Consider the following 15,009-nt stretch of genomic DNA (forward strand, 5'->3'; position numbering starts at 1 on the left):
CGACGGGAGCTACATACGAACAAAGGCAAACTACTCAACAGCACGAAAGGAAACAGCGCTGTAAAAGAACCTCCCCGAAACAGACCACCAACAAAGATGAAGCGCAAAGAGCCTAGCAACAGAAAACAAAAAAGAAACTGCCTTCCTGGCATTAAGAACGGCACGCCAACGTAAATTAGCAGCAAAGTCCAATGCCAGATTGAGAGATAAACTTAGAGACCGCTCTCAATCCTTCGGTTGTACCAAAGAGATCGATAGCTTTGAGTTCTTGCGATACTTTCATGAGATGTTTCCGACTGTCTTCTAACAGCGGACAGTGGAATAATAAGTACGGGCCAAGTACCTCGGGGCCCTCTGACGTGCGTCTCCGCAGGCTCCGATCCACAGCCCCTACGTCTGACCCACGAGTCATCCTTGCGTCTGTGTCATAGGCTCATCCTCACATATCCTCGGATGACTACGTCTCTTTTTTATCTACTGTGATCGACGATATGGCCTTTCGATACCTTCGTGTGTTGGGGCTTGAGTTGTTACTTGAGAGTGGAAGAGATAGATATATGGACATGATCCTTAGCTATATACAGATAGGGGACCACCAAGTCAACAAAATGCAATAATTGTTGGTTCTCATGAACAAATGACTCCTGGATATCGCGATGTGGGCGTAGTTAAAGGACTTCTATAATTTTGTCCACGAAGGAATCGTCTCGAACGCGGATTATTGGGCCTCTTGAATTTCAGATCTCATTGAAAGGGAGGAGCCAAACTAGACGTGCATAAATGCATGGGTATAGCTGGGTATGTATTACCATATCATCGACGATCAAGCCTATCACTACAGACAATCAGAATGAGGATATATTTCATCATGCAAAACCTTTCATAGCTGAACGAGACACTGCTTCCTTTAGAAAGATACCCTCCAATCATCCCAGGTGACCGGTCGGCCTTCAGCATCGACTATATTCCAGATTCGTTCCAAGCACGAAGAAGTGCTGCTCCCGCTGTACTTGAATGCTTCTACACCATTTATTCGCTCCAGAATAGTAGTACGATCAACGATGTTACGCGCGATGAATCCTGCCTGTAACATAACAAGACGTAAGGGCACACTGGTCAAGTAACACGATTTATGCCATACCATGACAAGGCCCATCATAAGGAACGAGTCGGGAACACGGCCCGGCTTCACTCTGTTGATCGCACTCAGAAATCTTGACAGCGCTTGCACGACCCGACGGTCTTCGGCATTTGCTCTGCATACACCCTGATATAAGCCACACATTTGAGACTTGTTGTGACCACGAGCAAACCCGAATCAACACATACCATATACAAGTAGATATATCCGACTTCGCGCCAGCACTCCTGAACCACAGCCCTTGCAAGAGCTGTGTGCGAGTCACTGGAGATGGTCGGGAGGGGCACAAAGCTCTGAAGCATGGCCTCAAGCTCGTCGAGCTCCCTGGGTTCCCAAGTGAGGCTGCGTCGCAAAGCGCCGATCCTTGCGAACGCAAGAGTGATCTGGTCGGGAATGCCGCGCGCCCACTGTATTCCTACGTCGTCGCTGAAAGCCAGCACAGATGATTCCAGTTTGGGGTCGATTGTAACATCATATTGAAAGGTCGTCGACCTGGGAGCCATAACACTCGAAAACAGATCCATTATAGCATAGTCGCGGAGAGAGTCGACAGGGTGCAGGAACAGCGTTTGCAAGTGTACTTGATTTCCTGGCGAGCCTGGACATAGCCAGCGAAACACGGGTGCAGCTTCCCTCAAAATTTCCATTCCAGCTACCATATTATTGCAAATAGCCAAAATAGATACCAACTGCACCCTACTATAAGCTCTCCAACAAATAAAAGGTGAACATGAACCAGCTTACTCCTAGGGCACTATCAAGCACATTGGTTGCATTTAGTATCTTGGTCTCGCAGGGGTCACGAGAAGGGACCAAGGCAATATCGTGCCGAAGTCGCGCCTGCAGGACAGAAACCATTGTCGAGCACGCACGGGTATAGATGACATCTGTCGACCTGCTCTTGGCTAGCCTTCTAACAAGATTTGCCATCAGAGTGATCGTCCAGCGTGACTCTATCGAGCTTCCATAGTGCTTCACAATAGCATCCTTGGACCTCCGTGCAACTCGTACGGGGTCGTATGCGGTCCGCTGTATCCAGGCCGCGTCTGGGAAGGCTGTTAGCGTGGCTGTTGCTAGATACAGGGAGATATGCTTACAGCTTTCGAGTATAAAGGAGAGAGTGTTACTTGCTGAGTTCTTGTCAAGCACCAGTGAGCCAAAGATGACTCGCCTGACGTCTTCAGAGTCTTGGGTACTGTGAACATAGGGATCTGTGTGACAGCTCTGGTCTGATAGCAGAGGGGGAGGAAGTTGTTGGCAGAGGTCGAAATGTTCATAACTGGAAGTAACTGAAGAAAAGTCATGTGTTTGTGTTTTGAGTGTCTGGAATGCAGAGTTTGGTCCTGTTCCCATATGAAAGTGGTCATCATAGGCCGCTTTGGTTTGGGAGGTTGTGCCCGGTTGATGTGTCCAATTTGTATGATCTATATATCCATGAATCGTGTCCAAGGGTAAAGATGCTTCAGAGGAGCTTGATGCTCTTGAAGCCCGAGTGTGAGTTGCTACGTCGAAATAACGTTCCATAGAACCAGTGATGGATGAGTCTTCGGTAGTCTTTGTTGGAATTTCTGCAAGAATCTTTTGTTTCTGGGAGATTAATGTTGGACAGGGCTTTTTTGGACACTTTGTGCGCTTTACTGGGTCAAAAAAAATAAAATCATACCCAGGACATTGTATCCCAGAGTTCTTGCATCGCTCGCAACCCGGTTTAGCCTCATCACACTTTTTGCGCCTGAATGGACAGTATTACTACTAGTTATTTTAACATGACTGTGGATAATAAATACACATACTTTGCTCTACAAGCCGAGCACCCACTTCTGGACCTTACTTGGGAGGGCGACATTGACTGTGTGCCCCTGGTTGAAGATGATGCCTACTTTATGTGTGGGCGTCATACTTAATCTTATCCTTACAGAAGTGCAATGTTTGTAGCATATGTTCGGAAGTTAAGGTGGAAGCATTTCAGCCCTGCCGCAGTAACCAGGCAAATGAATTTGCGCCTAAGCTTGACTACAGCAGCCTATAGATCCAGAATCACCGTAATATATACCGACATGATTCAATGCTATTTCAAGCAACTAGCCTATATATACCTACTTAGTCGCTGAAGTGGCGTTAATGCTTCGAGCCTCATCATAAAACTATGTTCTAAGATCCACTGAGCTCGATCAAGCTCTTCTGAAGCCGTGAGATCCCGCTAATCACTCGCTTCTTTCGACAGTTTCCGGGCGTTCAGAATGAATTCAAATGTATTTATTGCGCATTTTGAGTGTAATTTCCATATAACACAATGTACATATACTCTTGCTCAAACGCATTTAGGAACAGCTACCTGTCGTCACCACTTTCATCCTCTTGCCCCTTGCCGTGCTTCGACCCGTACCTCTCTCCGTTGCTTTTACGCGACTCTGCATCACCTCTATATCACCACATGACAGCCCCAATATTACCATGCATTTGTTGTACCTACTCGCGCCGGAAAATCTATGTGTGGCTATTTGCCGGTGCTCGGGCTGTTGGATCACACAATCGGTCGGTCGGACCTATTGCCTGTGCACACCTCTTGTATTTATTACATTTTATTTTAGGTTATCATTATCGTTTTTTGCTCTTTCTACGTTTCGCGTTTTGCTGTTCAAGCGCACAGCCGCTTTCTACGGGCGCCTGTGGCCTAACTAGATACATCCGCCCATATATATGTATAGCCAACGCTTCCCTGCTTCACTTACTCACATCCCACGCATCGACAATGACAAGTCGCTCAATCATCCATTTATATTGTCCCGTTTTCCGGTGCTCGTTGCTAGGTCAACCGCCTCGTATTTATGTGTCTAACATGGCCATACCCATAACATGGAGCGTTCCCAGACCATCCATCACGGATGCAGCGGCAACTGGTGGCTGGACGTCGCCTTCGATGACCTGCTCCCCGTCTGTGTCCGTGCCACCCAGCCTGCGGCCGCCGGGACGGGGGACCCTGATTGCCGCAGTCTTGAGTAGTCCGGCAAACCTCCCTGGGCTACCCATCACGGACTCTCTTACTTGTACCTGGGGAATGTCAACGGGTGCTGGTTTACGTGGATAGTGATCGGGTTGACAATCAAATGGTACCAAGGACCCGGTGGCTGTGTCGTGGCTGTGAAGCTTGTGTAAGTACGGATTTAATTTACTCAAGGTTTCAAAACCTGATTAATGTTGGGCTTCAAACAAACTTTATGCCCGTGGTACAAATCTCGGTGGCTGCATGTCAACAGCGGTGCTCAATCAAAAACTCGATGCACACACCAAGCTCCAAGTAATTAATACCACAGCTATGTTGCACGGCTTGGGTCTGCCTCACCACCATTGCTCATTCCTACTGCAAGCACAGCAAGCCCGAGCATACCTGCGCGTAGATTTTCTCCAAAGGGAGTCCAAGATTTGTGTGTTTACTAAACTAATTTAAGTCAACTTCATTAGCACTTAATCCCCAGTCAACCCAGTCGAAACGGCTATATATGCGGGTCCCTACAACATTTGCGGATTGAAGTGTAGTTGAAACAAGCTCTGGCCCTCTTTGCATCCCGCTTTGAATCCATGTTTGAGTCCCACAACCTCCAAGTCCAAGGCTGGCTCTGTCCCTTGATAAATGGTTCTCGGCATCTTGACCGCGCCTTGCGGGTACTTGACCAATAGCTATTCCACCTATTTGGCTGACTATTTCGTTTAACCTTTTTGGTCGATGCGGGCTGCGCTTTTCTGGGAAGACATATGACATTCAACTATTGGCAGCGCGCTTAAATTGAGGATACTTATGATGACACATAAAGATTCCGGTGTACCCTCTGAGTCCCTTGCATGATCAATTGTGGGTACGGAGCTCGCTACCTATCGGAATCAAAGACGCCTGTGCCCAAAGCTGACTGAGCGGTGTGGATACTGGTGGATACTGGTGCGGGGTAACTATTTCCTTGCCTAAACTTGTACCGCGTGCAGAGCCTACACATCATACATACGAGAGTGCCAGGCCAAATCATATGTTAAATTAAAGTTTATTGCTACAAACAAAGCCAGGGATCGCATATCTTTCATCACATATAACGTTTTGCAGTTCAACGAGAAACTGCCTTGTCTAGAAAAGGTATTCTCCAGTCAGCCCAGACCGACGGTCGGCTCTCAGCATCAACTGTGTTCCAGATTTGTTCCAACCTTGAACAAATACTGTTCCCGCTGTACTTTACTTCTTCCACACCGCGTATTCGATCTATGATGATAGCACGATCAGCGTTATTACGCGCAACTAGTCCTGACTACAAGAGGGGTGAGAATCGAGTGCGCACTATCCAAACAGTACAAATCTTAACGTACAATTATAAGGCCCATCATAAGGAACGAGTCGGGAACACGGCCCGGCTTCACTCTGTTGATCGCACTCAGAAATCTTGACAGCGCTTCTACAACCCGACGGTCTTCGGCATTTGCTCTGCATACACCCTGATATAAGCCACACATTTGAGACTTGTTGGGACCACGAGCAAACCCGAATCAACACATACCATATACAAGTAGATATATCCGACTTCGCGCCAGCACTCCTGAACCACAGCCCTTGCAAGAGCTGTGTGCGAGTCACTGGAGATGGTCGGGAGGGGCACAAAGCTCTGAAGCATGGCCTCAAGCTCGTCGAGCTCCCTGGGTTCCCAAGTGAGGCTGCGTTGCAGAGAGCTGATCCTTGCGAACGCAAGAGTGATCTGGTCGGGAATGCCGCGCGCCCACTGTATTCCTACGTCGTCACTGAAAGCCAACACAGATGATTCCAGTTTGGGGTCGATTGTAGCATCATATTGAAAGATCGTCGGTCTGGGAACTATAATACTCGAAAACAGATCCATTATAGCATGGTCGCGGAGAGAGTCGACAGGGTGCAGGAACAGCGTTTGCAAGTGTACTTGATTTCCTGGCGAGCCTGGACATAGCCAGCGAAACACGGGTGCAGCTTCCCCCAGGGTTTTCATTCCGGCTACTATGCTACCGGAGGTAGTCAAAATAGATGCCAACTACACCCTAATATAAGCTCTCCAACAAATAAAAGGTGAACATGAACCAGCTTACTCCTAGGGCGCTATCAAACACGTTGGTTGCCTTGAGCATCTCGGTTTCGCAGGGGTCACGAGAAACGACAAATGCAATATCGTGCCGAAGCCGTGCCTGTAGGGCAGAAACCATTGTCGAGCACGCACGGGTATAGATGACATCTGTCGACCTGCTCTTGGCTAGCCTTCTAACAAGATTTGCCATCAGAGTGATCGTCCAGCGTGACTCTATCGAGCTTCCATAGTGCTTCACAATAGCATCCTTGGACCTCCGTGCAACTCGTACGGGGTCGTATGCGGCCCGCTGTATCCAAGCCGCGTCTGGGAAGGCTGTTAGCGTGGCTGTTGCTAGATACAGGGAGATATGCTTACAGCTTTCGAGTATAAAGGAGAGAGTGTTACTTGCTGAGTTCTTGTCAAGCACCAGTGAGCCAAAGATGACTCGCCTGACGTCTTCAGAGTCTTGGGCACTGTAAACACGGAGATCGGAACTACAGGGCTGATCCAATGACGGAGGAGGAAGAAGTTGCTGGCCGAGGTCGGAATGTTCGTAACTGGAAGTGCCTGAAGAATAAACATGCGTCTGTTCCTTAAGTATGTGGAAGGTGGAATTTGGTTCTGTTCCCATATGAAAGTGATCACCATAGGCTACTCCGGCCCGGTAGGTCGAGTTTAATTGGTGGGCGCGAGTTATATCCTCCCTGTGGTTATCAATCATATCTGAGAGCAAAGATGTTTCAGATAAGCCAAAATTGCCAGAAGTGTGAACGGTTACGTCGAAAGGGGATTTTATAGAACCAACGACGGATGAACTTTCGGCAACCTCTGAGGAAGTATCTGTGGGAATGCTTTGTCGCTGTGTGTTTAATGTTGGAATGGGCTTTTTCGCGCACTTTGTGCGCTTTACTGGGTCACAAGCAATAAAAGCGTATCCAGGACACTGTATCCCAGAGCCCTCGCATCGCTGGCAGCCCGGTTTAGTCTCATCACATTTTTTACGCCTGAATGGACAGTATTATTGTTGGTTGAGGTATAACGACGGGCGATAAGCATACGTACTTTGTTCTACAAGCTGAGCATCCACTCCTGGACCTTATTTGGGAAGGCGGCATTGACTATATGTACTTGGTTGACGGTGGAGGCCTATTTATGTATGAGTTCCAGGTTCATGTTTGACTCTGTTGATGAAGAAGTGCAGTGTTTGTAGAACACATTGTACCAATGGGTAGTGGAGGCGAAAGTGACTCATTCCAATCACTGCAGTAACCAGGCAAACGAATTTGCGCCCAAGCCGAGTTATAGATCAAGAAGTAACCAATTATATACAAGCATGATTCCTGCAATACAGGTTTAACTTACTGTATAAATTCGCAAACGATCGCTGGAGCAATCTTACTGGTTCGAGCTTAATCAGAGTGCCACCTTCCTGGGGCTTGGTAAACCCTTTGGAAGCTGCTGCGAAACCTCGTTAATTCATACTGCTCACTTCTGACAGTTTCCAGGAGTTTAGGAGAATTTTCGATGCTACTATTGGCGTACTTGCCGTTTCATATATCACATTGAACACACTTTTCACACAGCCGAATACACTGCTTAAACACGTTTGAGAGTAGCTCTGGGCGCCAAGGGATAGATAAGCACTCCCTCTCTATTAGCAAGTGTCCCACGGCTCACACCCCTTGATCATGCAAGCCGATGAGTACTCAGCCAGCACCTACGAGTCAAGTCAATAATCTCCTGAACGGCCTGGATACAAATGATTTTTCGCAAAATACACCATTCTAACGATCAAAATTGATTGTGTGGGAGTACCTCTGGGTAGGGTTAAATTTCGCGTGGTTCAGGTCGGCCTGCTCACATGGGTGCATGATCGAAAGCAGTATAAAAACGAATCGATTGCAGCTATAGAAATTAGCTTAGAGCTATTGTAGCTTAGCAACATGAACAAAGAAAAGAGAAAGAGTAAAGATCCTAGATTGAGCATGGAAGTGAGCATAGGGGTACAGTGAAAGGCATAGGAATCGTCGCAGCAAGTCATGAAAGAGCGTATATAGTCAGAGTGAGAAACGAGAAACTGCGGACGATTCCCTGGCCCAGAGCAGCGCTACTGTACATGAGAATACATTGCAGTCATGACCATATCACTTTCATTCTGGCGACTTCATACACGAAGAGCCGAGGGACGGGCGGTACCAGACGCAACACGCCCCTTGGGACGCGGACGATTGATGCGGAGGTTGTGGCTGTTGCTGGTTGCAGACGCATTCAGCCTTGACCATCAAGCAAAGAGTAAAAGTTTACTTACTTAGACATCGTACCAAGCGCCTCGTTCTCCTTAGCAGAAGTAGACTGGGTCCCTGTGGCGTTTCCATTAGCCGGGCCCGAGGACGGCTTCTTGCCCAAGCCCAGAGCGCTACGATTTCCCGAACCTGCTCGTGGCCGCAAAGCCGATTTCGCATGCTTATCTCCTATAGTCGACACAGTCTGCACGTTCACGACAAGTGGGGATAAAGGCACCGTAGTAGCAATTGAACGGGCACCAGGTCCAGGACTGAGCAAACCCGTACCTGTGTGTGCGAGGTATGGGGATTCAGGAACAGGACGAGAACGCGAGACAGTGTCGTTCATAGGAGGGAGCAAAGCAAGCGCATGCTCGACACTCTCCGTGGCCATGCGTGTATGCGGAGACATAGTGCTCTTAAACGAGTGCCGGGCGATATGATAAGGGGAGGGGCGAGCGCAAGACCGGGGATGGCGAGACCGAGGGCGTCTGTAAACTTCAACAGGAATCTCGTTGTAGACGCTCTGGGAATGATCAATCATAGCCTTGATTTCCGATGAGTTCGTTGGAGGGATAAATGCTAAAAGGGATCAGAAAGCGGTTTGGGTTAATACGAGGCGACTTACTAGAAAGTGTAAACCGAGAGAAGTCCGTGTCCTGCCATATTTTTTGAGAGCGAGCAACTGTTTCTACTGCCTCATTCCGCAAAGCGAGATACCGAGTGACTGCTTCCAGCTGCTCGTTGCTATAGACATGTCCAGCACCAATCATTTCGATCATTTCAGCCATCTGTGCATCCGGGTTGATGACGATAACTGATTCCGATACTGAAGAATCTGCGCTTGAATGACTCCTGCTCACAAAAGCACTCGCGCCACGGGGTAGGTCATCTTCCGAGATGGACAAGTTTACGGATGAACGAGATAGACGATGACGCTGCTCTTGGGCCCTGGTGCGTGTGCGGCGACCAGTAGAAGGGGGTGCTTGTGCAAGAATCGAAACGTTTCCAGCTTTAGTTTCCAATCGGGATTTGCTTCTGTTCATATGAGGACCACTAAAAATTGGCTCCTCATCCGATAACGGGGGAGTGTCTGGAGGTTCAGCAGTGCAGATCAATCCTGAGCTGCGTTTGCGAACCGAGGTGTTGGTACTTCCGACTCCTGGGGACGTGAGCTTGTTGAACATTGAAGGCACTAGTACAGGTTAAGCTTACAAAAACACTAGGCTAACAACTATACTTACTGGGGGTTCCGCCAGACAAGCTAAACTCCTCGTCATCACTATCGTCGGCCATAGACTGAGAGCCAGCCGGCGGACGGGGTCGAGCAAATGGTCTGGACGGGATGCAGGAACGTCCCTTGCTGGGCGAGTATTCAAAGATGGAGTCTGCAGATGACTTTGGTTGAGGAGGGGTCAAGTCCATGGGTTCACCTGTGAGTGCCGACAGAGATGCAGCACGGTTTGCCTCAATGTGCTGAGCTCGAGCTATCTCCTTCGCCCGTTTCTCTGCACGCATGCAAGGTGATGCGTCAAGAAGCAAGTTGGTAGCAATTGATTTTCGAGGGACTCGTGCTCCATCTGATCCGCCAATCATGCTGACCATTGTGTCATCTTCGCCTGTCGTCTCGCTTTGCATGCTAATAATCGAAACGGGACGAAAATTGGGATTGAAGACTTTGCTGCGCCTGCGGCGACGATTGTCGTCCCCGAATATTGAAACAGAGCTGATAGAAGATGGACGGCCCCGCCTTTCGAATCTACAGTCAGCCATTAGTACAATTATGAACACAAATTCAATAGATCCTTACAGAGAATCAGCATCGATAGAGGAGCGACGTCCGTTGCCATTGCCAGGAACCTCGAGATAGGAATCATAAGACATGAAGGACATTCGCTGCTGGTCTGCAATGGAAGGTGCATAGGAGTTTCGACGATCCGATACATACGAAAGTCTTCGTTCTGGTGCGTACGAATATCCTGTATAATCCTCGTATCCAGCCTGTTGCCCTGCCGATCCATCACTGTTGGCCGGGGACGCCATAATCGAGGGAAGAGGTAGCCCAAGTTCGGCACCCATTTGGAACATTTTGTCGCCAAGGCCGGGTCGAGCGAATCGATCAGAATCTTCACCATCTCTCCCTGGTAGTTCGCCTGTCAATGAAAGCCGCCCAGTGTGATCGTTTTCCATACTATGCACGATTTGTTTGCTGTATGGGCGATTATGGAAGCTCACTGGCGGTGCAGCAAAGGAAAACGTTGCGGTAGGTTCGTCTCGTCGATGGCTACGACCGCCTCGGAATAAACTAGACCTATCTGAATCCGTAGACAAACGGTGGAGTCGGCGGCGGTTGGCAGATGGTTCGGGAGCCCGAACTGATTCTTCTATAGCAGATGAAACCTCGTCTAGCTCGCGCATGAGAGTTTCGTAGTCAAATGTCCCGCTCACTCGTGCATCTGGCAGTCGACCGATGTCGAAGCTACGATCAGGCTGCAAGTATTGGTTCGAATGTTCAGCAGCAGTCTTGGAAGCTTGAGCAAAAGTTGGAGTACGATCTTCTGATGAATGTAAATCTCTTTCACTGCGCTGCAAGGGCCGAATAGGACTTTCGAGATTGAGCTGGAGCTGACCCTCGCCAACAGAAGGAAGAGCAGGTGTCTTGAAGGCGGAGACAAGAACCTCTACAAAACTATTCCTTGATCCACCTTTGAGCTGCCCAAGCTCACCAGTGAAGTCAAATGTAACTTCTTCGTTGTCGGTCTGTGTATCCTCACGGAGCTCCTCTGGCAACTGGAATTGTACTTTCGAGTTCTGTCGGGTAACCCTAGGTTCCAAGGGGAGCGATGACGAAGATGACAGGACAGGAGAAGACTCATCCTCGCTCTGGCTAGTAAGGATGGCCTGTAGTTCGTCAGGAATATCAGAGCCACCCTCACTATCCTTGCTCGCAGACATCAATTCTCCAACTAGCCTATCGTATGTCCCTGCCCGACGACGAGCCTTGACGGCAGCTTGGCTCGAACGCTCACGAGGAGTGTCTTGTTCGAAATCTTCAGAGGCACAATCGGTATCATCCTGGATATCGGGTGCTGAATCTAGAGCCTGCAAGGCAGAAGAGGCAATTGACGCAGACTGAGGTTCGGAGGAAAGATCGGGTGCAAAAGTGAACACGGAAGCTTTAGACGTTTTACCCTTGAACAAAACATGCTGAATTTCGGCATCAACATCTTCCTCGGAGGAGGTTCGTGAGTGTCCGTATCCGACGATAGCTGTTAGGCTTTGCTGGCCTGCAAGGTCGCGAGGACTACGTTTGCTGGGACTCTCTTGAGCGAATTTAGGAGTAGCCCGGCAGACAGGGGGGCTCAATTGATACTTGCTATCAGGAGTAGCTGAAAGGTCCAGGCGGTTGATGAGATCAGAGAGATCTGAATTGGCAGCGTTGATCATCGAAATCGAGGCGGCTGAAAATCAATAAGCATATGCGTAGCTATGATAGCATATATCCACCCACCATCCTCCCGAGACAATCGTCGTAACAATTGTTCACTCTTCGGTCGCATTCGGGTCGGGCGATTTGGTGATTCGACCAGGAGTGGGACGCTAGCACTGCGACCAAGGGATAAAGCATGTTCTCGGTCCTGGAAAAATGTATCCTGCTGCACAACTACTTCCTTGGCAGCGGCCGGTCCTATGGAAAGTGCGATTGGTCCAGGGAACGGGGCTGAAACAGAACGAATGGTGCCATAGGGAGGGTGAGCAGCTGACGAATGTTCCTCGGCACGGGCTTCAAACTCCCGAACGCGTTCGCGTACACGTCCCTTGCCGATTTTAACGCCCTGGACCTCAACGTGTGCAGGACTCTCAGGAGCAGGCGCAGTCGGTACTTCGAATAAGCCCATCAAACTCCTAGGAGGTGGGCGGGTAGTATCCTGTTTACGCTTTGTCCGGTTTTTCAGGGTACCAGAGCCAGCGTCCATTTCCGAGGTATCGATAGAAAAGAGGCTGTCATAATCCACACTCATGGAGCGACGAGGTTTACTAGAAGTGACGGACGCTGTTTCGTGCGTTGAACTGGCAGGATAATTGGAGCTCCCAGACGATTCATTCGACATTCGGGGCTGATGGGCTTTTCCAAAGGATATCGTGGACGGCGCAACTCGCGATGAGCTTCCAGAGCCATTGCGGTCCCCCGCGACCCAGTCTCTACCCTCTTGAGTACCATCCCTTGCGGGTCCCCCAATTCCCAAATCTCCACGTGTGTTCCCTAGTTGAAGGTTCGGTAGGATAGGCTGACCAACGGTCGCAGTCAGGGTCATGGTTGGGTCTCGCCCTAATGCACCCGCCTCCCAACTTTCCTCAGACGTATTGGTAGGCTCATCCTCGTCGAAGGCCGGCATTTTTCTACCCTTCCGCTTCTTCTTGTCCTTGAGAGTACCCTCCTTCTCTTTTCCCTTGTCACTCTCGTCGCCTTTGCCCCATCCCCCTAGGCGAGCAATTGATGTAATAGATCGAACTGAACGCATAGCTCGTAACGCCAGTGAGCCAGTATTTGATGCGCTGTCGCCATGGATCAAATTGGCAATACTGGATCTCCGCATAGTTCCGGAGCTCGCTTGGGTTTCAGCGCTTTCGGTGCTGCCTTTCCGAATAGCCTTGGGCTCTTGGCCAAAATCGACCGGGGCGATCGCAACGGGCAGAGGCTGGGGTGGGAGTGGAGAGCCGCGGTTTTCAACTTGATCTTCAGTTACAGTACTTTGCAGCAGAGTTGGCAAGTCAAATGAAGCAGTCCGGTGTCGGCGTCTTGCATAGGTTCCCATGCCCTCATCACGGCCCTCGGACTTCGCGGCGGCCAAAAGGGCGTCCACATCAAGCGACATTGTTCGTGTATGGCCTGGACGCTCAGAGGTCGGCGAGAGGGAAGGACCAGGAGCTATGAAAAAACATAATTATGATCGATCCCATAATTTCAAGAATAGGTCGCTTACACTTTGCACGTCTACGTCCGATTGTCCATTTCCATTTACTTTTCTCTGTGCCGGATGTAACGGCCTCGCTATCTGTTCCACTTTCAAGAGCTGTGGTGGGGGCTGCAGGAGCTGTGGTGGGAGTTTCCGCTACCGGAGAGAGCGCACTGTTGGATGGAGTATCAGTGGTTGGGTGAGCCTTGTCGACTGGTGGGGCCCGAGTATCAATCGTCAACTTGACCTTGTGTCGCTCAGAGCTCGAGCTGTCCTGAGATTGTCGGCTTTTTTCCATGGCTTTGTCCGCCTTTTCCTTTTCCTTCTCCGCTTTCTTGGCCGCATTAGTCCTATCCCCCAGAGCCCACCGAATGCTATCCAGCGTCCCTCGGCTCTTCTTCTTTGCTACCATGAAGGCTGTCCCAGCGTTCTCGTCGGTCGACCCTTCTTGAGCGCTTGAATCAGTCAAGACCCGCGTGCTCCCAACTTTGGCCCTACTACTCCCGCGTGTGAGTGTTCCCCCGCGAAGACTACCCAACACTTCGCTCCCAATTCGAGATATAGGTCTGGTACCCCTGCTGATGGTCTCCTTGATAGCTTCAACTTGTCCACCGCTAGTTTCGGTGCAGTTTTCACCGTGTGCTCGCTTAGAAGATTTGTTTGGCTTAATCCGATATGACGTCTGTCTTGTTGGCGGAGACGGGTTTCTCGGAGCGGGTACGAATGAGAACCCGCTAGATGGACCCATCGTATGAACCTGTCGTTCATTGCGAGAGGCAACAAACTGACGTGCGACGAGGTCGGCAACCTCCACTTTCGGATCCACCGGCTGCTCGGGAATGGTGGGAGGCTGTTTGGGCCGGACCCTACCGAGGGAACCAACCCGAGAAGATTCTCCATATGGGCTGTTTTCCTTTCCGATCACGGGGCGCTTGGGAACCAATGTACGTGTCCTTCGTTTTTCGATGATTGGGCTGCCGGGGGTACCGGGGGTTGCTGCGACGACGCATATGGTGGGAACGTCACGGGTAGGGGTTGGGGCAATGGGGGGCAGAGTAGGGGGGAGGGATGTAGCTGAGGTCGGCGTTGTTAGAGTGGACGGTGAAGTAGTCGTTCCAGACGAAGATACGGATACCGAACGAGTAGAACGGGAGGAAAGCGATTTGAACATGGTTGCTGGTCTATGTCGTTACAGTTATATGCTTGCGTATTTTCGTATTTTTTTGATACACTTGATGCTGTTAATCGTTTCAATCGTTAATAAAGTCTGAATGAGGTAGGCTTGAGTTGGAACAAAGGGGGAGTGGCGGCAACGTACTGATGCGGGTTGAAAATGCGAGCCTCGTTGGACGTTGCTGCGTAAAGAATCGTACAATGAAGCTCACTTGGGGCAGGCGTTAGTGCAAGAGCGAATGAACTTGACTGACTGAAGATGCACTGACAAGAGGTATAAAAGAAGGATAGCCTGTCGTATCCGTGATTGACGTAAGAAACTAATCTGCCTCGATGAATTGCTCAGCCGCCATCCATATTGATCCACTTACAGAAATCCTCAA

At 49.7% G+C, this 15,009-nt stretch overlaps 2 protein-coding genes across 2 annotated transcripts; both read right to left on the reverse strand.

The window, feature by feature from the left end:
- Positions 1-907: 907 nt before the first annotated feature.
- Positions 908-4,171, reverse strand: RhiXN_05994 (Fungal specific transcription factor domain; the record flags this gene model as incomplete). Its single annotated transcript, XM_043325810.1, has 7 exons — positions 908-1,084; positions 1,142-1,267; positions 1,330-1,830; positions 1,886-2,187; positions 2,239-2,728; positions 3,878-3,947; positions 3,981-4,171. 7 exons carry the CDS (start codon positions 4,169-4,171, stop codon positions 908-910), a joined length of 1,857 nt encoding a protein of 618 aa, XP_043181242.1.
- A 1,064-nt stretch (positions 4,172-5,235) lies between these two features.
- On the reverse strand, positions 5,236-14,624 carry RhiXN_05995 (Fungal specific transcription factor domain; the record flags this gene model as incomplete). The annotated part of the gene is made up of 13 exons (XM_043325811.1): positions 5,236-5,433; positions 5,492-5,617; positions 5,680-6,180; positions 6,236-6,537; positions 6,589-7,217; positions 8,075-8,118; positions 8,384-8,465; positions 8,522-9,077; positions 9,124-9,690; positions 9,740-10,254; positions 10,306-11,956; positions 12,007-13,425; positions 13,481-14,624. 13 exons carry the CDS (start codon positions 14,622-14,624, stop codon positions 5,236-5,238), a joined length of 7,734 nt encoding a protein of 2,577 aa, XP_043181243.1.
- Positions 14,625-15,009: the final 385 nt, after the last annotated feature.

The sequence above is a fragment of the Rhizoctonia solani genome, chromosome 6 (genome assembly GCF_016906535.1).
Source record: "Rhizoctonia solani chromosome 6, complete sequence".
NCBI lineage: Eukaryota > Fungi > Basidiomycota > Agaricomycetes > Cantharellales > Ceratobasidiaceae > Rhizoctonia > Rhizoctonia solani.